Source organism: Ambystoma mexicanum, chromosome 11, assembly GCF_040938575.1.
Source record: "Ambystoma mexicanum isolate Mex_15411 chromosome 11, UKY_AmexF1_1, whole genome shotgun sequence".
Taxonomy (NCBI): domain Eukaryota; kingdom Metazoa; phylum Chordata; class Amphibia; order Caudata; family Ambystomatidae; genus Ambystoma; species Ambystoma mexicanum.
In genome coordinates this window covers 1,094,437,231-1,094,462,871 of record NC_090934.1, presented here as the reverse complement: position 1 = coordinate 1,094,462,871, position 25,641 = coordinate 1,094,437,231, and the positions used below count along the sequence as shown (strand labels likewise).

The 25,641-nt window shown below is 42.3% G+C and overlaps 1 protein-coding gene across 3 annotated transcripts in view; it reads right to left on the bottom strand.

The window, feature by feature from the left end:
- Positions 1–25,641, bottom strand: part of MINDY2 (MINDY lysine 48 deubiquitinase 2) — an 838,774-nt gene that overhangs the window by 379,436 nt on the left and 433,697 nt on the right. For all 3 annotated transcript variants that reach the window (XM_069624356.1, XM_069624357.1, XM_069624355.1), the window contains one exon: positions 15,607–15,709. In XM_069624356.1, coding sequence (XP_069480457.1) covers positions 15,607–15,709 — 103 coding nt within the window. The remainder of the gene's footprint in view (positions 1–15,606; positions 15,710–25,641) is intronic.

The following is a 25,641-nucleotide window of genomic DNA, read 5'->3' as shown; positions in this document are numbered from 1 at the left end:
TGCAAGGTGGGATCTCTCTGTGGACCATGGTCTAGTATATCAGTCAAATCATCTTGCTCAAAGGGAGGAGTATGCCTGCTCCATCCCAAAAACTCAACTACTTTGCTCATTAATTGCCTACATGAGAGGCATCAGCATGCTCAGAAGGGTCTGGTTTCCCAAACTAACTCAGGTGATGTATCCACACCACTGACCGTCTGATTTTCATATAAATCTTTATTTCTGGACTCCTCTGATATTAATTCATCTGGTACATTTGGAGTACCATATTGTAGGCCAAAAGGGAGAGTATTGTCATCAGAGGACTCATGGTACCCCTAAATTGAGGTTAATTATTATCAATTTTGATAATGCGCAACATGCCCAAAGGCCTCAGTGCGCAGGTAGAATAAGTCAGGTCCAGCAGCAAAGAAGGGGTCAGACCAGGAATCAAACAAGGACAGGAGAAGGATAATCATTAGAGTTAAACATGTGTGTTTTTAGTGCTTTCTTAAAGCATGCAAGGCCTGGGATGTTACCAAGATGAGGAAGGGAGGGAGTTCCACAATACTGGAGTGCAAACCTGGAAACAAGTGACATTTTTCAGGTTCTATCTAGGTACAAAGAGTCTATTAGCTGCATTGGATAGTAGAGTCTGCTTTATTGGAGCCTTGGACAACCGGTTAATAAGGTACCTTGGGGCTCTGTGGTCATGCATTTATAAGTTAAGGTAACTATTTTGTGGGCAATGCAATGACATACTGGAAGCCAGTGTAATGATCGTTGTGAACTAGAGACATGAGCACATGGGCCTAGGTTACAAACTGCTCTCAATGCACTATTCTGGGCTGTTTGAAGGTTTTTTAAACATTTTGTTTGGATGTCCCTGCCAACAGACTGTTACAGTAATCCAACTGTGAATTGACAAGTGCAGTGGCCAAAGAAGAAAGGTGTTGTGACGATGAATATGGTGTAATGTCGCAGTAATTTATTAACATAGGCACATGTTCATTTAACATGCCGAACTTAATGACTTAAATAAATCTTTCTTTGGTAAAGGTTTGTAAATTTTTTTACTGTGCCGTTGGTAGCTTCAATGGCTTTGAAAAGGTCGTTGATAACTGCTTTGAGGCCAATGACTTAGTTTTCTACCCTTGCTTCGATGTTTGACACATGCGTTGTTGTCTGCGATGACGAAGGCGTTGATGGAATTGACCCTGTTCTTGTCGAAGGTGTATTTCTTTTTCTTTGATAAAACCTTTGAAGGGCTGGATTCTCATCTTGTCAAAGTCCTTGAGCGATTTCTCGTCGGTTAGATGCCTTGACGACTCCCAATGACAATCTGACTTGTGTTCCGGACTCATGGGTTCTCAGGGTTTAGCCTTTGACCTCCCTTTGTCGGCTTTATGCAGATGACAGGGGCCTGGCTTTTCTTTCGAGGTGGTCGGGGCCTTCTTCGAAAACATGTTAATCATCTCTCTCCAAAATACATCCCACTTAGGAGGCGGATTTAGTTGGGCATGTAATTCTCTCAGGTGAGGAATCGCTTGATGTCGAAGGATATCTATGATGCCTTTGCTTTGCCTTCTTAGACAAAGAGTGACGTGACCGACTCCTCGATCAAGATCTTTTCTTGTATTTCTTCTGTTGAGAATCTCTCAACTCATCTGAGCTTTTTTTTAAACACTAGTAGGGGACTTCGAAGTGATCCTACCCACTGCTAATTTACCTTTATGCTCCCTTAGAGCCTTGTCGGTCCTAGCCTGACAGGATTCACAATCTGTTGTGCGATGTTCTGTGCCAAGGCACCAAAGACATATGCAGTGGGTATCAGTGATTGATATTTTTGGCCCACAGTCTTGACATTTTTTTTTAACCTGCCTTCGCCGTCAATGGAGCGGACGGTGAATACATAATAAAATCAAATTTGTTGAAGTACCAAAGCATGCCGTAATTTTCTTGAAGCGAAAGAAGCGTCGGAAAAACAGAACTTAAGCCAACGGGCGCTGTGTGTGCTACATATACAGGTGATGACGTCAGACGGAGGGACCTCGAAGGACATCGAGTTGATGAGACTAGTGCATAGAGCCCTCTGTCGAGGACACATTTTTCTGAAGCAGCTGAAGCTGGAATGAAACTATCAAAAGATAAGGAATACGTGATTGGACACAATCCATTTGAAATGTGCAATTAGGTTTAAATATGTGCCTTGACAAGTTTCCATTTTTGACATGTGTTATCCATTCCCTACCAGTGATTGATGTTTATCTTTGGCCCTGAAGGTGGTGGTGGTGATTTGGAGTTGTCGCACCCATGAAGCCGAAACACGGGTTGGCCACTGGTTTTTGAAGTTCCATGTACTTTCTTTTTTGATCTTACTGTGTAAATTATGCTGCCCGAAGGGTGTACTTTGCCACCAAAGGGTTCATAAAAAGCAGCTGTAAACCAGGTGTACAACACAAAGGACAGTATTGGACACAGTCTTTGATATTGCTATGTACTCATTGCTTACTTGACACTTTGTTTTTATTATGTGTAGAATGGTTGTGTAGGTGTGCTTGGTGGGAGGTGTGTGTGGGGCTAGGAAATGTCAGCATGAATTTGGTGTTTAATGTAAGTATATGTTTTTCTATGCTCTTATTAGCTTTTTCTGTATTGGTATTGCACACTGGTTTTGACTGTTTTCACTTTTTGAATTCATTTTGATTAAACAACTTGTATTAATCCTTCAAATATTTGACCACATGCTTTTTGCCCATTTGGCAGTTTTTGCAGTACACATAGGATCTCATATGTGATGTTTGTTGCTGATCCCCATTTGATACTATGCTCTTGAGTTAATTGATACGGTTACCTCATAAATGTGCATAGTCACTGAGTCCGACAATATGCATAGTTTGTTCTTTAGATCATTTTCCATGAAATAGTTCTCCAAAGTATTGGTTATGTGACAACGGATTGTGGGATCCCCTAGCAGACCATTAAATTGACATGTTTCGCAATTAGCGAGCGGGAGGTTGCCTGCGTCTAAAATTAGGAACACTGAAACATGGTGTGAAGGAATCACGACGCAAGACACAGACAACAGATTCAGAATTCAAAATAAAACACTTTATTAACTTAAATGTCAGGATAGAAAAAGGCCTAACTTGCCCTATGCTAAGGTGAGATTCCCCTACCTAAATGAAAATAAGGGAAGTCTGAGTCAAAGAGTTCAACTTAAAAATCTGTCTGTGTAAAAACCTATACTTGCCCGCACAACTAATCTATACATTGTGTAGGGATGTCAGCAACCGAAAGAAACAGTGTTCAACAAAGTTTTTAGCTTCTTTCCGGCTCGGAGTTTCCTTTCAGCTCCCTTCCCCAAGTATAACACAGTTCCAAACACAAAAAACCTTGAGACTATGTCCTCAAGTCAATAAATGGTTCAAGTCTCAGGGGTCCCTTCCCCAAGACTTGGGGCCTCATTATGAGGATTGCAGTAACCTGTCGTAACACGGAATCCGCCGTCGGACTTCTCGGTGCTACCGGGACATTACAAGTCCAGGTGGAGTGGAAAGTCAGGCGGCGGATTTGGTAAATGTCCATTCCTGTGGAGTCCCATATGACTCCATGAGAATGAGTTAATGGATGCACCGGCACCGTAGTTAATAGTGCCGGTGCTTCTGTGACAACTCTCTGGACGGGTGCCGTTGTGTGCCGCCCCTGCCCACAGAGTCAGAGTGTGCAGTACAGAAAGGGTGCCGGTACGTTGCTACCGGCACCCTCATTTCCGGACCACCACACTCATAATGAGGCCCTTAGTTTCAGTATCACAAAAATATCCTTTGTCTTCTTAGGGTTCTCTGCCACACTTGCGCCCTCTTTTTATGGTTGTCTTTCATGTGAATATCATGACTGGGTTGGATTAAACTTCAGGGTTCCAGTTAATTTTGCTTTCAATGTATATTTTTGTTATATGTAGTTTACACACTTTGGTATTCAATATGCATATGCCTCTCTTTGGTTTAATGTTAAAGTTCTGTTCACTTTAGAATTCAGCATATAATGATTTTACTTGTATTTAAAGTTATTTTCATTTTAGAGTTCGGCATACAGTGGTTTTACTTGAATTTTAAAGTTCCGTTCACTTCACTTCACTTCACTTCTGAAACTCAATATGTAACAGTTCTGCTTATTTTAAAAGTTTTCATTCAGTTCATTCATTATTCACTAGACATGGGTTGTACTCGTAACTCACTTTCAATTCAACCCGCTGTTTAATATTCCTTCAGTTTGCTTTAAATGAAATGCATTCGGAGACTTTTTAAAATGTGTTTCCTTAAATACGTCACCACTGTGATACAAAGTATTCCTCTAGAATAGAAATGTTCAAATGCTCGAGCACCAGGTTTCTCATTTGTTAGAAACTTACTGGTCGCGTTCACAGCTTTCCCAGCAGCACAGCTCACACAGCCTTCTGCTTTTCATGTCAGGGGGTCCAAGTCCTGCCCCTCAGGCACTCTTGTGTCAACCTCTTAACACAAGGGAACAAGCATCTTGAACATGAGAGAAAGAGGCAGTCTCTCCACAGGGCTCCTTATGCAACATTCAGTCTGCTCCACGGAACACCAGCTCCCATGCCATGCTTCCACAGACCACCTCTCTGCAGAACTCAGCGTCTCAGTGAGCTTCTCAGATAGGATTCCCTGCTGCTTGCACCAGCCTCCTTGCTGCTTCTCCTGTCACTCTCCTTGCTGATGTGCTGGTCTCCTTCTATACACCTGCAGCCCCTTGACAGGCTGCTGGTGTGGATGTCCAATTAGCCCTGCCAGACCATTATCAAAGGGACAAACCTGACCCCCACAGCTCAAAGCAGGCAGATTCCATGTCCCTGTACCAGAGTGGTAAAAGAGTGTAGTCTTCATTGTTCTTAGTTGCCTCTTCTTCGTCCCAGTACTATCATGCGTCATATGTGGATAAATTAGGGGAAATGGCTTATAACAAAGGGTTGGGTGTCAATAGGGAAAGGGGGATACCATGTCTCGCACAAGTCACCCCACTCCCGGTCCCCAAGTACCCTCTAGCCAGGTGATCCTCCCTCGCTTCTCCGCCCCCCGGGTCAGGATCCAAGAGTGATGGCGTTTTCCAGACCACCTGCGCAGAGGATCCAAGTGGGTTAAGCGTGACAATACCCTCCGGATTCTCAAACTGGTCAGTTAGAACTTTTGTACCAACGGAAATTTCCATTGTTTTCGGGATCGGAGTCTTAAAGATTAAAAACATGGTGAACCTGTAAAAGCCCCTATGGGGAGGCTGAATAGTGGCTATGTTCTCTATTCCCTTGATGGAAAAATCTCCAAGGTTCAATAAGTGAAAAGTAAGCATTTTAGCCACTGCGTGGAAATTGCTTCTCTTTGCGAAGGAAGGAGTGCTACATTGAATGCCAGATTGGTTACACAATTCAAGTCCCTCCCGTTACCATCTCCCCCCCCTCCAAAATCGAAATAAGACCAGTAAAGAACAGATCACAGTTTTCATTCGAGCGATATATCTTTATTAGTGTAACAAATTGGCCGCACACGAGGAAGCCGCTGCTGATTTCACAAATGAAAAACTCTTCCTACAAAAAATAACGAATCCCCGTTTCTTACTACCGCTAGATGCAAAACAACAATGATTAAATTCTCCATTTGCCATTCTCCGTTCATCTGCGAAAAGCAAGCAGGTCTCTTGTAGGAAAACTGCCAAAAGGCCCATAGAAATGGACCTTTGCAGTATAGACTTGTACTTTATTGCAGAGCGTGACAAAGAAAGTATCCTAGCCTTATCAAGAGTGGATGGGGACACCTCTCAGCCTGGGGTGGGAGGACTGCCAGGGAGAAATCCAGAGCCAATGCTACCCCAGGAGGATGGCAGCAATTTTGTGAGCCCTAATTCCTATGCCCCCCTTTGTGCTAGCCAGTTTATGTGTAGTACCCTTTTGTCTTACATCATGCCTCCGAAACAAGATTCTCATCAGTCTCTCTTTTTATCTAGAGCCAACAATCAGGACTTGGGCAACAACCAGCACAGAGACAGCAGACCTCCATTGCCACATGCTGTTGAATGTGTGAAGCGGAAAGACAGTGAAACGAGAGAAATCCAGTGGGTAAACTACAGCCACAAATATGCTGTAGCAGTGCAGACAGCGTTCTGCTCCCAGAAGCACCAACCAACACCCACAGGAAAAGACCAAGCCCTAAGACCACCAGGGAATAAGAAGGGCACAGACCTCTGCATGGACTACACTTACCGTAGGAGAGGCCAGAGCAAACCCCCTAACAAACCTGGACACTGAATTACCCAGGCCACCAGTCTTTCACAGCAGACCCACGCAGAGAAAAGATGCAGGGCTTAACCCACTATTTGTTATCTTTGCTGATTGTAATCCCTCCTGGGTGGGGAAGGCAGGGCCATATTGGCTAGGGCAAGTGATCCAATGTTAGGAGATGAGGGAGAATAAAGAGTGCAATGGGAAACAGCAGGTTGTGAATGTGTTAGATGTGGTCAAAGAAGGAGGACATGGAAGACCAAGAGACCAGCAAGAAAAAAGACAAAAAAGGGCAGTCTGGAGGTGATTTCTGGAGCAGGTGATGCATTGTTTACTGAGTGCATGTGGCACTGTGTTGTGATGTTCGTGAGATGGTAACGAGTGTGATTAGCATAGACAGTGTAGGGAGTATGCGTGAAGTGTTTGAGTGAAAGAAGGGTGCCAGATTAGAAGGTGGGGTGGAGTGGTAGTTACAGTGTGGAGGATAGAGTTATAGTGTGGAGGAGGGTGAAGGAGTGAAGAGTTGGAGTGAAGGGGTGGAGTTGGTGCAAAGCGCGTAGCAAGAGGAGAACATCAGGACGTGAGAGGGAGAGGAGGATATGGGCGTGATGGGAAGGAGACGAGTCAGGCTATCTGTAAATCACAATCCATTACTTTTTTTAAATACCAACCACTGGATAGAGTAACAGTTGAGGAAGTTCCTGAGGGAGTCTAGATAGAGAAGGCATCATTGCCTTTAGGTCCTCACCTCCAGTATTTGACAGAACCTAGACAGTAGGGAGAAACAAGCAGTATATACTAACCTGGGGTTTAGGGATGCCTTGGTTATGGAGATGGGGCTTTTATAGACAAGCGAGAGGAGGACAGCCATAGGTCTCATTCAAAATCCAATAAAACCCTTAAACCATTTAAGAGCATTGGAGTATTCTTTAAGCCGGGAGTTCAGACCCAGAACATTCAGAGTCTAGATCCTAATATCACGGTGGGTACCCATCAGATTTGTGTTTACCCCAGTTCAATGTAATTAAGCAAATCTTCCCAAAAAAACAGCACATTAACCAAAACTGAAAGCCAAATCCCTCCTGTCAGATAAGGTACAGCCAGGTTTCCTAATGTTAAACAGGTGTGGAATGTAAGGGAGTAGTTTCTTACCTGTAACTCCATTTCTCCAGCGTTGGTATCTTTTGTGGATTCACATGCGCCCTCCAGCCTTCCACCTCCAGGCAAACATCGTCTACAGGGGGTTATCCTGCAGCTAGAGTGGTTAAAATCTGAGGGGAAGCTGCTCGGGCAGAGCTATACACTCAACGTCCGATTGGTGGGGACCAAAAGCACCCACAACAATGTTGATGGACACTCAAGGTGTCGTTTTTCCATAGGAAAATTACTAAATCAAAGTAACCAGGGATTCCCAGCCTGACGGGGAATATTCACAGCATGTGCATCCATGAAAGATTCAATGCTGCAGAAACTCTATATTAACCTCTGAAATGCGTAATACTTTAATCCTAGGATCACCCTGTCTTTTTACGTAAAGTTCTCAGCATAAGTAAGAGTGCATTAGTACAATAAACCCTCATCAAACCCAGACCTTATCACAATACTGTTCAGATATATTTTCATGCTTTTCAGGATTGCTGCAAGATTTTCATGGGGTTTTTATTTGTAAGGCCACACTGAAATAGGAGTTCCCAATTATTTATTGATTCCATCCTTTCTCCCGGCATGGTCAGATTCTGTGAGACTGTCTCCTTGATCAGGCTGCCTGTCGCCATTGTATTTTCGCATACATTCTTTCGCTTCTTCCTCAGAAGCAATGGAATGTTACTGACCAGCTAGAAAAGAAAAAACAAATGGTAGTTTAGTCAGGAATCAACATCTATTTCAGATATTTATTTTACAAACCATACTTACAGCTAGATATAATTTCCTCCTTCTGGACAAAGTGGATGGTCATAAGTCCTGGAATAAGATAAGGTTTGAGCCTCGAAATTGTACAAATTAGGAAACTCTAGCGCTTTCATAATGTTGTCCGTTATTTGCTAAAAATGCAAACTTGTTAAGATGTATGAAAGATTTATTCTCGGCTGAATGAGGAGTACACTGTGTTCCGTCAAGAATTATTTCCGCTGCATCCACTAAGTTCATGATCTGGCCAAAGAGGCTTGGCACAAATTATTTCAAGTCTTGGTCCAGGATATTTGTTGGAATCCCTTTCAGGCAAATATCACACAGAGCTTGATAATCGATGGCGCCCTGGCGGGATCATATTGCCTCCAATTGGTCTTCCGACCTGGTTACTCTATATGCCAATTCTGTTTGATCATGTGCTTTTTCGTAAATTGTGTTCTCCGATTCATCTAGGCGGGTTTCTACTGCTCCAACAGGTTTATTCAGCTCAGATATTGCTCTCGAGAGCTTATCAAAGCTCTCCTTGATTTCCTGTTTTACCTCCTGCATAAAAAGGTCATGTCTAGTAGCAAAAGATTCCATGCTGCCACTTGTCTAAGGTACACTATGTACCTGTGCTGTGAATGTTACTAGTTACTTTTTGATGGATGTTTTATTATTTTTATAACAATTGGTTATTTGTAACATGCTTAATAGCCAGAAGTTTCTAAGCGCAGACCCGGGGATCAAACCTGTGTTGCTCCGCATCGTCTTGCTTCCAAGGCAAGCACCTTGCCCCTGAGCTATCCTATCCTCCTGAGATTTTTCCAGAAAAAGCCTTGTATCCTGGCCTTTCGCTTTAGCTGATGATCTGAACATAATGGACTCTGTCCACTAGCTGTGGGTGTGTTCCTGATAAACCCTCAAGGTACCCTTCACTCTAGCAAGGGAGAATCAACTCAGCGACAACAACCTCAGAGTCAAAAGGTGCAGCTCCTACTACTGTATGTTGTTTGAAGAAGCCCAGGGGCAAGGAAAGTGCTCTCGGTGAATAAATAATGCCCCCCAGATGCACTCCTTCTCTCAATTTGCTTGTGCCCATACAGGGTGTCTGTGTTGAAAAATTTGCCCTACAGACCAAGCAGCCACAGCACTTCAATCCACCAAACTGGCATACAAGGCTCAGGTCTCCGAGGAGGCCCACCGCACCTCACTCATGTAGTATCAGCGGGAGAGTGTGACCCTATTCCAAATTACACCGACCCCCAGGGTGGACTCGCTGTGCCTTGGGAGAGAATTTTCTTCAGGGCCGGCGTTGGATGCCGCCAGCAGACGTCGGTTTCTCTGCCACTTGCCCACAGTGGTGCGGATCCCACGGGCATCAAGGCTCCATGTTGAGCTGGCACTCTGGTTCAGAAAGGCCACTGCCTGAGAACCCAGACACCTCCCAGAAGGAGACTCCTTCAATTTACCTCCATCTGTGTACTGGACAGGGGTACTTTGGGTCCGTGGTATTGTGGAGCTCCTCTGCTTGGCAATGCCCCTGAAGGGCACAGTCTAGGCCATTTTCACCAGATGCATGTTTGCTGATTTGTTTTGCGGTTTGTTTTCCTGCTGCAAAATACAGATGGTAAGTGGGGTTAGGGTATCTATGGGGGTGTGGCTTGGCATTAGTAAGGGGGGGGGGGGGTGTGGTGGGTCTCCTCCTGGATTTTGCAGCCAAAGAATACCAACAACAATGCATTCATCGAAAGAAATGCGGAAAAAGTTAATAGAACCAGGGACCACTCCTTAACATTCTTCTTCTTGTGGGACTCAAAGTTAGGATCTGCCTACACATTCCCAAAGGGAGCAAGAATGATATGGTGATTGCATTTTGGCCCTCACAAGTAACCAGCCAGAATTTAGATAATAGGGTTAGCGATCTCTAGAGACTACCTTGGGATTTAAGTGCCTGGGCTAATGAGGGCAAAGCCCACGGGAGACTAGGGAGACAGGGATCACATTTAGTGAGACCTTACTCAAATATTTCAATAAAAACCATCAAACCTTCAAGAGTCGGTGTGTTCTTGCGGCCATTTATGACATTTTGGGGAATTGCACCAACATTAAAATATATGACAATCCCTGGAGGGTCAACACAATCTCTGCTTCCTTTCTAATGCATGCATGCATGGACTTGCTGACAATCTGTACAGATAACATTCTTTTCCATCTCACAAATAAGAAAAAGGTATGGGCGTCAACATCCAAGATGCCATTCAGCAATGTCTGGCAAATATTCAGGGATGCATGCAAGAATGCTATGCTGGATGTGTTAGGTTAGAAGAAGGAGGCAGCCTAGTTTTGGTCATTTTCAACAGATTTATTCAGCAATAAGAAAAAGGGCCTACCTATCCCTATTCTATGGGTTTCCCTACCTGATAAATTAACTAGTGTGCTCGTCAGCAGTAGTGAAGTCAAAAAGTCAAAGAATATTATCTGCCCGTCTCAAACCTAACCTGTTCTGGTCCCACCACTAAGAGAAAATAACAAAAGGAAATCCGGGAGAATGACTCCCTTCTTCTAGATAGGCTTTTCAGCATTAATGAATGTTTCTTAAATAGCTCCTGCTATTCTTTGACCAGTTCCCTTAGTTCTTCTCAGGGGCTTCTCCAGGATGTCAGCGTCCCCATCTCTTTTAACAGTGAACTTCCTCTCCTCCCTATGGTTGTTGCCCCGGTCGGCTGTGAATTCTGGCACTGTCCTTTTAAAGTTCGTATTAATCCATACTTTAGTGGGACTCAAAGGTTCCTTTTTCTTTCCTCGCTTCTGTATGTTCCTCTGGTTACTTATTCCTTTATAAGCTAAGTGGTTTATCTCAGCTTTCTGTTGGTTCGCTACTCTTACTTCCTCTGTAAGATTGGGGTGGTACTCCCAACCACTTTTACCTAATGGCTCTGGCTTACTGTATAACATTTCACAGGCTTCATAGTCTTCCTTTACCTCATGGATATTCTTTCTATTAAAGGCTCTTGTCTATTCACCACAATGAGTAGGCTGCATTCATACCGCTTCTTCCGCGTGGTCCTGCAGTGCCACAGCGGTAAATTTATTGGTATTGTTATTGGTCTGATCAGTCCACCTTATCCAGATCACACCACCGTCTCCTCACCCCTCATTCCCTTATGGTTGCAGTGCCCGGCACAGCAGTCTGCTTCTTCTGTGCTTCTAGGCTACAGCTGCTTTCAAGTTTCTTGGCAGCTTCCAGCCTTCCCCAAGTTTGAAATTCCCAGGCTTCACTCACTCTTCCATTTTTATATTCAAATCATGGGTGCTCCCCAGAGGAACCTTAAAGTCCTTTTTCTCTGCTGTATGGGAACCAATTCTTAGTGCTCCAGTGACTCGACGATTATGCAGCAGAGCTTGTATTAGCCTGAAAAGGCCATCAGTGACCTAGGATGCCCAATGTTTTCAATCCATTGAGTCATGGTCATTGCAGGGGACTCTCACAGCAGTAGCGACCTCTGTCATTCAGTTGTAGGACACGTGATGAAATGCTGAAAAATGTCTGCGTATACACAGCTATGTGTTCGTCGCCGCTGCCTGTTGGCCCCGTCTGATTGCCGACTGTCCAAGGCATACTGAAGGACTGAAAACATTGGGCATCCTAGGTCACTGGCTCCATTCGTTTTGCACTACCCCCATAATTTGTGGTGGATATGATGTCTCCTATATCTAAGGGTGAAGCACTAGCTGTGCCCCACCAAAGTCCTGAAGAAGGTTGGAAAAAAATAGAGGGCCATATTCGGAAGCCCGGAGAAGCCAACTGAAACACGCGTCGACAAGTTCAATCTCTCATTGAACAGAGATTTACATGTGTATTTTAAAAAAACGGGGTCAAGAAGGAGTTGGACAGTTTTCTGTGGTTATATGGTTAGACAGTATATGTAACCAGTAGGCAATGTGAGACAGTGAATGCTTTATATGATTGATTATGAATGGGAGATGGAGTAAAATGGTATGGAGTTGAATTTATTTGAGAATTGAAATATGCAATGGAGTGGCTTGTTTTGTTAATACAGTATTAATAATTTGAGTCATATTTAGAAATAAATCTATATTTCTGTATATGATTTAGTGAGTGTCTTTCCATCCTCATAGCTACGGTCCATGTTATATATAGATTTTGACTTTTACCTGGAGGACCAGTAGCTTTGAAAAAGTACCCTTATTTTTGTATCTTCCACGCCCCGGCCAAACTCCTTCATCTGAACGGGTTAAGAAGGAGTTTAGCAGGGGAAGGGGCAGAGGTCATGCAGACAGCCTGCATGTTCATGTGCAAGCAGCTGGAATTAAAGACATGAGAGTCTGCTGCCTCTTCGCTGCAAACACTGGAGAGGCATGTTCCAATGTCCTAATGACTGGTAAGTGCCTTCTGACCCAACATTTAATTATTTCAAATGTGTCACATCCTGTTCAAATTCTAATATGCTGCAGTCAATGAGTGGACTATTTAATATAATTATTGGTATTCTGCTGAGGGCTATATACTTTTGTTATTATGATTAGGGTATTTATTGACTGCAGCACTAGCTCCGGGAAGCAACAGAGTGCTTTGCAATCATAGGGGGAAGAACACAGTGAGGGAAGCAGGGAAAAAGGAGCAGGGAGCTAACATGGGAAGGTGGGCAATTGGCAGCAAGGGGGAAGACAGTGGTTGCGCTTATATCTGCATCTTCTCAGGGGTTGGGCATTTACTGGTCAGTATAGCTCTTACATTGCGGTATAATGCTAGTGTCTCTGCCACCATTTTAAACATGTAATATAACAATTTCAAGTTATCAGTTACCGCCACCCTTTATCCAGAGTGCTACCCAGGTCTGTAGCCCCTGCGATTTTGGTGCACTTATTTTATACAAACCTGCCAAAAACTGATGTGGCAGCATGCAGAGCACTATACAGCCCCCCCCCCTCCTACCCCCACAGCTATATGATAGGTTATTTATAACACGCTTAATACCCAGAGGTTTCTATGCGCGGACACGGGAATCGAACATGTGTTGCTCCGTGACATCTTGCTTCCAAGGCGAGCACGTTACCCCTGAGCTATCCTCCCGAGCTTTCAGACAATGTGCACCGTGTTTATTTTCCCATCCGCTTTTATAGGTGCAGACCGCAAAAAATGTTTGGGGAAAAGGACAGGCAAAAGTAGACAATTCATCACAGTATTTTCTTTTAACTTTTGTATGCCTGCAAACAACTTCAAAGTTGGAGATAAATAAGTCATTGTGTACGACCTGTTTTTCAAGACAACTTCGGACAGCATTGGTTCCCAGAGCAAACTATGACTATTTACGCAAGAAAGCTTCCTTGCCTCATCTTGCGTGGTAACAAACATGGCCTGGCGGTAGTTCTGAAATGACATTCCATGATTTAATTCCCCAATGTTTGTTATGTGCTAATGTGCACGTCTGTCCTCAGCAAAAATTATCTTTTCCCTAATGCAAGCATACTTCCCAGCTTCGAAGCAAGCAGCTAAAATGGCAGAGAATAAAATAAAATGACAACCTAAAAGTATACTGGGGGTCCCTTCAGAGCATTGCCACACTGCTTAAACCTCTTAAACACCAGGGCAGGGGTTACCACATCAGTACAAAATACCCAGCAAGGTCAGAGAAAGACAAAGGTCCCTGCTGCCCTACTCATAACCAAAACATAGGCTGCAAATCTGACCCAGTATTTCTCTCCACACTTCTTCTCAGTACAAAGACAGAAGCCGAGGGTAGTAAGTTGAGGATAGCAGGAGTGCTGCGGTTCAGCAGAAAGATTCTCATACATTCGTTTCACCATGCTTTGAGCAAAGCGGACATTAGTCCAACCACAACGCCACTTTAAGTGCACAAATCCAGGCGGCTTAGCAGATAAACCAAACTCTGCAGAGTCCTTCCGCCAGACTAAACAGTGGAAGACTAGGTCAATAAACTCCTGGTCGACACCATGAGTGGAACTTAAATGGACAATCAGAAAGGAAAGGAAGTTGAGGTCTGATGCCTAAGTACCTTGTCAACGAAAAAGAAAACAGCTACAGCACAGAAGAATGAACGGGAGCAGGGCGAGCGCAGAGGGAGCAATACTAGAGACGACGCATCCAAAAAATTCCTGCTGAATCAGGGGAGTCAGAAGACCTAAATAAGAACGTGTCGGACAACGGGAATGACAATTACTGCTCCTGGAGAAGGAATGTGCGAGAGAGATGCTGCCACAAATCTGTTGGAAACAGTATTGTGACATTGAAAGAGACCAGGGACAAGCCAAAACAAGTTGCTTAAAGCCTCCTGGGGGCTACATTGAAAAAACAGACTAGAGGCAAATCAGAATAAGCCTGCTCAGGGCTACATCTCACCCGCAGTGGTAAGAGACCAAGGACTGGCGTCAAGAGCGTGCTCGGGCTAGAATCTGTGGCCCTGGGCTGGTGGATGAAATTAACAGCCTCATAATGACACACTTTCCTAGGGGAAGAAACACTTGCTGGTACTTTCAAGGTAATACCCAGCCAAGGGTAGAGGACATAGTAAAAATCCCCAGGCAAAGGGGAGGAGGAAATGCTTACCAGTATGGAAGGGCAGTGCATCATATTAAGAAACCTAGGAAGGTGATGCACAGGCAAAGTGTGAAGAAATATCCCTCAAGGAAATACTTTCCAGCCATTAGGGAAGTCAAGGATTGTTTCGGTAACCTCTATATCTGGGCGGTTTACATTAGATAAATATGACCAGTACAGGGAGTCCTTTAGCTTGGCTTTCCACCAGATTGGGTTACATATACTGACACTTTAAGACTAATAATCCATCTTGAGCTATTGATAATGACCAGACCCTATAGGTGTTGCTCCAACCCCTTTTGTGGTGTTTCACAAAGGTGTTGAACTAGATGTCTTAGTTATGCGTACTGTTGCCCACTTCGTCACATACTTCTTTGTGCAGACTCCTTTAGGGCATTGTATATCCTGTGGTGTTGAATGGGCCACTGCTCTCTGGCCATCAGAACAAAAGTAACTCTGGGGGAACACTAATATATGGACCTTATAGGAAAGGGCAGTGGTGCATTGGTAAAAACTCCTGGAGCGGCATGGTCGTTTTTATGTTAAGTAATTTCCAGTGAATTACAGGTATAAAGGATATGACAAGTGATAAATCGCACAAGTCTGAGGCAAAAAGGAAAGATGTTATGGAAATTCCCTTTATGACATCAGGGAAAATGGGGGTAAGAGTGTTCATTGTTACTGTTAATGTGTACTGACTCGCTTGAGTAGATTAAACAGAACACATTGAGACAAATATGAGGACAACTTGGTTTTCCTAAATACGTTTACATTCTACAACAACTGAAATAAAAAATATGCAACTTTTCACTTAAGCCTCAATCGTAGACTGAATGTAAAAGATTACAGAACACTCACCCACCTTGACTAACCAGCTCACTGTTGTCCGACTGCTTGCAAAGGATTACCTTCTCCACGAGCTGGTTATAGCTGCAGTTACCAACGGCATTTACTACATCAGCAACCTGCACAAAATAACACTGGTTTAACAAGTAATGAGCACTGGATGTTGAAAAAGTACATATTTAATTATTTTCACAGGTAGTTTGACAACTCACAAGTGTTAATTTCTGCTGTTTATATAATGTGTTTTGCAATGAATGATTTGTAAATCACACCTTTAATGGCGATTAAAAATGCAAAAAGTGGATAGAAAAGTCAATTCAGTAACAAAATGCACCACAGGGCGATCCAGACGTGGACCCCTTGCTCACTGTTCTTAGAGAGGCGCAGCTTCACCTCACTAATGATGCCCAACAAGGCTGAAACACGTGTATGGGGTTGCTGTTGGTACTCTTGTTCAGAGGAGAATTGGCTAGTATTTCGGTGCTGGACTGCCCCTGGGCAGGACAAAGACTGATATGCAGGGACATTTTTTCTCTGTGAAAGGGACAGTGAGCTAAAGACTTGATAGAGTCTCTCCCAGGGGTTATTCACGCAAGAACAGGTCATTGGGCTGTGTTCGTGCTGGTAGAGAGATTCCCAGACCCCCCTTGTTATGTAATAATAATGAATGGACGAAAAATGGGGAGGACATACCAAAACGAGACTGAGACAAAGGGGGGAAGGTAAGGGGAGAGCTATTCAGAGCATACAGAGTTGGGTATCGATAATAGGAGTATACATGTAATCACATATTTGGAGCATTAAAACAAAAGAAATTCACGAACCATGCGTTGACATATTATGAAAGGAGAGATATGGACCATTTAACATTTTTGAATTTCATATTAAGACGTGCTGCCATACAGTGTTCTAGTCTATGTGTATGACATATATTGTTCCACGAGCCCTTTACTGATAAATTCTTGGAATCTTTCCAGTTGGCTGTAATGAGTTTAATGGCAACAGCAATAAAAAGACTGTAGAAATTAAAGGCAGGGTGCGTTCTTCTACTGTTCTCAACGGCAATACTCCCTAAGAGTATGTTCGATAATGTAAGGGGGAGATTGACCTTGAAAATTATGTTTAGAAGAGACCAAACCTCTGGCCAGAATGATTGAACAAAGGGACATTGAAAAAACATGATGGCAGGATCCATCGGTATCACCACAAGAGTAGCAGCCGCCATCAGAGCCAAACAGTTTTCAACAGACACATTGGGGTTATGAAGGCCCTATGGAGAAAGAAAAATAAGTTTTGCGATATATTGGCTGCAGTGGAGGTGGTTTTGAACCTACACCAGAGTGATTCCCAGGTATTGTCGTCAAACCGCCTCCCACAATCTGTTTCCCATTGAGCTTGGATAGATCATCTGTCAGTCGGAGAGTTTTTAGCACCCAATACATTGTAGAACTGGGCCGCTTTTATGTTAGGAGAAGAGGTGATAAATAGAATTCTTGTAGGGTTAGGCCCGAGTTCATTCTGGGTGAAATGATCAAAGCTTTTAAGGCAAGCATTAACTAATTTGTTGTAGAAACAAAAGTCTGATGCAGGTAGGAGAAATTTATTCTGGAGATCTTGGAAGGATACCTGTTGGGGAAGAGCTAGCCCATTAGTTAACGCCTTCCTGCACCCCTCCACTCCCCAAGCGCTTTACAATCGGGCAAGACTTCTCAAAGCACTATAGCACTGAGAAAGCCTTTTTCATGCAAACATAATCACATACAGACATGGGTGGAAACTAAATGAAAAAAGTGTGTATTTAAATAAAAGGTGCAAATAACTATTTAGCTGAATACATTTGTAAAAATGTTAAATTGTAGTTTGTTTTTCTCAGAGCAAGGTTAAGAGCTATGTGCCAAAAGGAATGCAGCTTGTGCTAAAAATAGACTACAGGCATTGCGTGGGGCCCGGCTAGTTCTGGCAGAGCACACGAAGTGGCTGAGCAGCTGTTTGTCCATCAAAAATGCATGCAGACTAAAAACTCAATGCACAACATACAGAGTACGATGAAAAACAAGAGTTCTAAGCGGAATTACTGACCAGATAAAATAGGAGTAAATTGAGTGAAGTGTGGAGAGTATGGCAGTAAGGTGCGTTTATATATAGATGTTTATAATATAGCAAATGATGATTAACAGGAGCTACAATGTATTTTTGGGGACCAGAGAGGGGAGTTATTTTAGTCTGACAAAGAGGGACTAAGTTTAGCCTAGTGGTGAGCTTAGTGGAAGAGGTATAAAGTAGGCCAATGTACTTAAGTGAGTTATCACACCACTTGAAGCTAAACAAATCAATGTCATGCTTGAGGCAGAATGGGTTGAGAGGCAAGACCTCTGATTCGCCTTTCTTTAATTTATATCCGTAGGCTAAAAATCATTTAGGACTGACAATAAACCTAGAATATGATCTTTGGGGTTTTCTAAAAGAATAAGAATGTCATTGGCGTATGCCGCTATTTTGAATTCCAGTTGGCCACAAGTTACTCCAAGGATCTGAGGGTCGTTTGATACGTTGTAATAAGGACTCGAGAGATAGGACATATAGAATAGGTGAACAATGGCAGCCCTGTCTTGTGCCCCGTTTGAGGGGAAAGTACAGTGAATAAAGATAGAAGATCTGGGATTTGAGTAAAGAAGTTTGACCGGCGAGATGAAATCTTCCCCACAACTGTGCCAACGTAAGGATTGAAACAAAAATTCCCAACCCACCTGGTCGAAGACCTTCTCTGCATCAAGCGCAATGGCAGCATAACCTTGTTTATCTGATTTATCATTCGCAATCAGAAGAATGGCATCTAGTAAAGAGTCTTGCATTCGAAGATATGTTTCTCCCCTTTACATAACCTACCTGATCTGCTTTAATCAATTTGGGCAGGAAAGATTTGATTCTATTAGCGAGAATCCTTGCAAATATCTTTCACTTGACATTTGTTAGGGAGATAGTTTTAGGGAGATCAGAGTCTTTAAGGGCTTTAGGAAAGAGAACTAGGGTAGCCCCAGCGAAAGATTCAGAGGAAGACTGTTTGTTAGAAAAGTAGGTGAAGAGTGATTTGAGTTTGGGGGATAGGATGTTGGAAAAGCGATGGAAGAACTCAGGTGATAGGCCATCAGGAGGAGGTGCTTTGCCTTTTTTTAGACCCTTGGTAGCTTGGTGATTTCTTGGGTGGATATTTGGCAATCAAGGCTGCTGAAATCCACTTGGGGATATGAGTCTCTTAATATTTTGAAGGAAAGGGAGCATATTGTCAGGAGTGGTAATAGTGTCAGGGGAGTAAAGATCAGAGTAAAAGGTCTCAAACTGCTAAAATATCATCACAATCAGTAACAGTGGTTCCCATATTGTTTTTGATGTGAGATGAATGTTTTGTCTTTGCGTGATTTGAGATAAGAGGCAAGAGCTTTTCCAGCTTTATTAGAGGTTTGATATATTTTGAATTTGAATCTTAGTATGGTATTGTATGCTTGTTCTGTAATTTTCGTATTGATTTGCGCATGTAATGATAGGACATGACAAAGTTTAGAAAGAGAGGGATAGGTAGTATGCTTTCTCTCCATTAGTGAGCTCAAGAAATAAATCATGTAATTCCTTCTTGTATTGTTTCTTCTTTCTACTAATGAATTGAACAACATGACCTCTCAGTGCTGCTTTAAAAGGGACCAAGTTATTACCAGTAGAGGTGTCTTCATCCTTGTTATCAACAATAAATTGTTGCTGAAAGCTGGTAAATGACTTACTAGACTGATCATCTTGTAACAGTATGTTGTTAAAGCGCCATCTGATGAAGTGTTTGTGGAGGTTAAGAAAATCGAATGTGGTAACAACAGGGCGTGATCAGATAGAACAATATTGGCAAAACGAGATCGAGGATAGTGTGCACCAGTGATTTGGCAGCAAAGATGTAGTCCGGCTGTGAGAAAGAGTCATGGGGCAGGGAGTGAAACGATCCCTTTTACATTCCAGGAAATGCATTTAAATCTGTTCATTGACTGCTACAGAAATATAAAGGACAAATATGATCCGTACATGTAAAACATATCAATTGAACATAATTGATACCCAATATAAAATGCTGCATGGCAGGCAACTCAACATATACGGAGGAAACACAAGGAAGCTGGGGAGACAAATGTACCCAAGATGTGTGTAACATGCTAGAGGCAAAAGGTATGTGGAGAAAGATGGAAAGAGTAAAAAGCCAACAGGTAAGAGATAAAATAGATGTCAGGAAGATACAGAAAAAGTAAGCCTAGCGAAGTTGAGAGCGAGGTGACACCTGAGCGGTCTTAAAAAAATAATCCAGGAGGATGAAGGGTGCCCTCATTGCAACAACCACACCCGCGAACATTATAAAGAAAAATGGAATATGAAGTCAATGCCAGCAGCAAAAACAGTAGCAGGATAACATGACTGATTGGGAACTCAAGTGCCAGAAGTGGAGGGCATAGGTGGAGTAGAAGTATCCATACAGTCAGCCTTGAGGGATCTTACGAAGGACTTAAGATCAGCCAGTTCCTCAAAAACAGACGTCCTCCCATTATGCATGATTTTTAAAGAGCAGGGATGGAAGAGACCATATCTGATGTTAAGCTGCTTCAGGGCAGGGCAGTATGAGAGGAATTCCTTACGCCGCTCTGCAGTTTTCCGAGCAACATCCTGAGAAACGTAAATTCTGTTGCATTGCCAGATGAGAGACTTTCTTTCCTTAGATTTAGAGATAAGCTGCAGCTGTGTATATTCCAGTAGCAAAAATAGGAGTGCGTGGCATGGGATGATGACCCTGAGCAGAATTGGGGGGTCCGATTCTGTGCACTCGTTGAATATTGAGGACAATGTCCAGTGGGATGTGGAGAAGGGCCGAAAGCATTTTCTGAAGAAAAACAGGATGGCGTTATTCCCTTCACATCCTTCAGGAAGGCCTGTGATACAGAGGTTATTCCTTCGTACTCGGTTTTCGAGTTCTTCATTGTGTTGTTGGAGTTATTTGACGGTGCATTAAAGCAATGTCACTCTAGGGGAGAGATCATCCACCATGCCAACTCTCTTTTCCACTGCCTCCATTCTATTTTCAAACATGCACCATCTGTCATCAAGCTGATGTAGTTTTAAGTTGGTAGTCTCTATAAAAGGCTTCAGAGACCTTATTTCCTGTAGTAATAATTCCATGCTGGGGTCGGAGGAATTGGATGGAGGAGGGGAGTCACTTTTGGGCCTTTTTAATGTGGCTGTGGACAAAGCAGACTGGGAGTCCTTATTGTCCGGCGCTGGCTTGTGACCACTTTTTCCTGAAGCCATAGTGTATCTCTGTGTAGTTAGTTGTGATATACAGAGATATTAGGACTTTGGCCAGGGAGAGAAACTGGTAATATTACGATTTTGGACCAGTTAGCTGCAATATGAGGCAGGTAGAGCAGTGAGCAGCTGTGCCAAAATAATAATAAAAAATAGGAATAAAAATGAGAGTTCTCACCATAACAAGGCACTGTTGTGGTAAAGCAAACGAAAGCTTGGTTCTCTGTGTTATTCCTTTACTTTCTGCTTTATTTGGTCCAAAATATTGTTTGTCCAGCAGGTGGCGTAAGTGAGAGGCCTGTCTTGGAAGCAAGCAGTGTTTCCTGAAGAAGTTGCCGAGATTCTCCTCAGCGGTGTCGGCTCCTGTCAGCTGAAGGTCACGTTGGAACTCCGGAGCCAAAAAAAGACTGCAAAAACGCAAATAAAATAAGGCAAAGTGGTATCACTCAAAGCCCTAAAGGAAATATAATGTCCTGCTACAGTGTAAGGGTTAAAATAGTTGATATGGTGCTGTGGGCGATTGTAGAAAGAAGACACAGGCGGGAGGTGCGAAAATCAGGCAGCCATCAGCCTCAGCGTCAAGCCACGCCCCCTCACTTACATTTGTAGGAGATCAGATACTGAATTCGAAGAACAATCTGACAAAACCTATCTGAACCATAAATGAATAATATCCTTATCCTCAGGGGAACAAACAGTTCTTGTTGACATAGTTAAACTGCGTAGTCAATTATGCCAGACCAGCTTCACCAGAATTCAATTATGTGACTACTAAAAAGCTTTTCAATTCAGACATTAAAAACAGAGGTAAAATAGAAGGACTTCGAGAAAAAAAATGATTATAATTTCAGCTGAACCTGAATATTTTAGCGTTAGACGATAGCCAGGGACAGATTATAACAAATTTGTCAGTAAACAGACACATTTCATCATTTGCAGCCAGGTCTTGAAAGAGAAGTCACCTGTATAGCGTTATAAAACATTTCCTGGCCTCTTCAGCTCTAAAACAAGACTCTGACGCTGGTGATCTTTACTAGTTCAGTCAGCCACTTGCAGTTCTTTCCAATTCTGATGATTGCACCTGTATAATCAGTCACTTTAAGCTTGAAAGCCGAGTCAAGAAATCCCAAGGATCATACTAGTGCTATCAGGGTTTTGGTCATTAGCACACAGCATGAGCAACATATCCTACATTCTCCACATACACTACAAATATTTGGTTTTGCTTGGTAATCTTGTCAGCAACATCAGTATGGTCCTCATCTTTGGAAGTTGAATATTAACAATACTAACCCAGATTACATCATACATCTTGTTCGCACTTCTTTGCCAATTGAATGTACTGCCAATTTCTAAAATCTGTTCCTTTTTCTGTACATTTCACAGGCCTCTAATGTTCTCCGTTGAGCAACAGCCTTCTGACCCTTCATGACTGGCCAGACTGTCACGTGTTTTAGATGCCGAATATGTTTGAAAATATTTATTGAAGTATTTCAAAATGATTGAGCCCGAATGCTCGGGCCAAGCATGCTTCGGTTTATTTGGGCTGGGCCAGTGTGAGTAGAATATTTGGAACACATGCTTAGGGAAAGTTCACTCTAGCCCTAATTGGTTGATTTTTAGGAAACCCTCAAAGTTACCCTTTTTTAGCTTTCAACAGAGTAATTGATATGCATGTTCTGGACTGTCGGATCTGAAGAAGCCAATGTAGCCAATTCTGCTCACTCTTTCATTTGTGCTCTTGAACTGTTAGTGACACTCTGTTTAGTCGTTATTGTTTAACCGTGTTGAATGTTTTGATTTGTGAAAATGTTTTATTCATCATGTTGACCAGTTGAATAAAACAGGAGACAGAATTGCTGTCAATTTTAGGGGAACTTTAGTGGTACTTGAAATCCAACATTTGACTACCAGTTTTTATAATTTTAAAATGTTTTTAGTTAATGTCCCTTTCTTTAATTCATTCAGTCTCTTTGCCATTCACATGGGGATTATGAATCAAACAATGTCTTTTAGATTATTTCAGTTATTTTTCATATTGAACATCACCTAACATCTAGCCAATGCTACCTACATAAGGTCAATAACTTTGATCTTTGTCGGTTTATTTTAATATGTTAGCCTGCCACTATCTATAGTGTCTTGGTTGGATCATTTATTTTCCCCTTTCTCATTAATAAATTTGATTATGGATATCCAAGTTCAAACTAAACCGTTGCAGGTTTCTGTCTATTTTTGTTATTTTCTACCCCAGAACTGCAGGAGCAGGCCACATCATATGCACCAAAACCCCTACCTACGTGCCTTTCACGTAGGCCGTAGCCGTTCAAAAAGTTTACACTCAGCAATAGTCACTGGCAAGTTATGCGGCACTTGGCGGGTTGGAAACTGTGGGAACTGGCATTCATTCACTCTATTGCCTGGCTAGGAGCTTGCAACTTGACATTTTTCCCCATCATTGTTCATTTTTTGGATGATGCCCCATCACTGACATCTCAGGAGCTCACTTTTTATGATAATCCTGTTAAGATTTTACAACGCCTTTTTTGTTCAAACAGGAATATTAGGCCCATTCATATTTTTTAAAAAAGAGAAGGGTTGGTTTGATAGCGAATTAGTTATTAAATGTTGTCAAAGCTAGAGGAAAAGATAATGGAGAACTGGCTAAGACAAAGAGAATAGAGTATACAAGTTTGATATAAAAAAAAGAAACAGGCAGAAATTGAGACAAGATGGGATCATTTTAAAAAGGCAACCAAGAACACGACCCAAAAGGTTTTTGGAAAATAGTCTTGCATGGGTCTACAAATGCTGATCTAGCACAGATTATGACTAGCAGGACATTTATGGGTAGACCACTTTAAATCTCTCTATGATGCGCCTCAGTTGATTACTTCTGGTTCTCCTCAAAATGCTTTTTAGAAAAATTCTACAGAATCCCCCTGGCTATTTACCCCAGAAGTGTTCCATGCCCTTAACACTCAGAAAAATTAAAAAGTCCCTGGCCCGGATGGCATCCTTACGGATTTCTTAACATCAGACCCTATTATGTTGGTATCAATTCTTTTGCAGTGTTTTAATTTAATAAAGGACAACCCTGATGTGGACTACAGCTGCTTTAATTTCAATATTTAAAAAGGTAGATAGCAATGATCCGGCAAACTTCAGATCCATCTACCTATTGGACAGTCTCGGGAAAGTGTATGCAAAGGCCTTGGCCAACCATTTACTCCATTATATTGAAGAACTAAACCTGCCCCATCACACAGGCTGATTACCGGAAGAGGGTAGCTACCATCGAGCAAGATTTTAGGCTCTCCTTAGTTGTGCATAAATATATTAACCAGAAAGACATGCCCCTGTATATGGCCTTTAGCGATCTAAAGGCAGCTTTTGATAGTGTTGATCGTAGCCCGATATGGTCTGCCTTTTCTGTTCTCAGGCTTCCACCGCAATTGGTGAAATGCAGTAAGGCCCTGTATTCTAATTCAGCTACTGTCAGGTGGAGATAACAGGGTGAGCAGAATGAGCCCTTTTTGATTTTTGATTAATAAGAGGGTGAAACAGGGCTGTCATAGCCCGTATTTATTCACACCGTTTATGAATTGTCTTGCAAATGTGTTACTCAAGAAAGAAACTGATGCTTGACAAATAGAGAGACAAGGAATGAAGTAATATTTTAATTTTCGCAGCTTACAGAGTATTATTACCCACGACGACTATGGGCTGGAAGCAGGTTTTTAACGAATTTGCATTGCTGTGTAGTAACATGAATTTAATCAAGGCAGCTAAAACAAAGATTTTGGTATGCAGTATGAAGAGAAGAAAAACTTTAACCCTGATTGACCTTATCTTGAACGGTTTTTGAATAGAAAATGTTGAATTTTATGATTTGTACAATTTAATAAAAACGATGACTGGGAGAGCTCACACTGAGAAGAGTATCCTGTCCATGACACACAAGAGCTCTTTTAAGCTTCTCCCAAAAAATTGGAGGGCATGTAATTGATTCTACTTTGGAGATGTACGTAGCCAAAATGAAATCGGCTGTACAGTATGCAGATGAAACCTGGGGACACTGACATGCCTAAAATGAAAGTCACTGAAAATAAGTTCTTTAAGAGATAATTAGGGGTTTCCACGAGTACACTGGGTATTGCGGTTAACTTTGGATTGAGGCAATTTGATTGTTTATGATATGAAACCTTTTATGTTCTGGATTAAAATATGATCTAGCTCCAATCTAAATGTTTATAAGGGAACATAATCATGTTAAACCATATGCCTGGTTTTCCTATGTAAAGAATGCAGTAAGCAAGATCGGATTAGAATTCTTTTTTAACAATCCGGAACTGTTGGTGCCAGCAAATAAGCAAAGGTTAAAAACCTTTTACTGGAAATGTGTTTTTAGTGACTTTTTATAACAATGAAATCAAGATTAATTTCAAAAATTATTATAGCATTAAAAACATGGAAGGCTTTGAACAGTATCTAACTTGGATTCACGACTCAAGTGCAAGAAACCTGTATATTAAGTCACGGCTGGGTAGTCTACCTTTAAAATATAACATCAGAAATTGGCCGACCACAGACAATAAGTGTGTCCTATGTGCAGGGCAGACAGGGGTGATGAATACCACTTCTTATTCTTTTGCCCGGCAGCAGGACTAATTATAAGAAGATGGCTTATGCCTATACTAAAGACAAGCAAGATCACTACAGT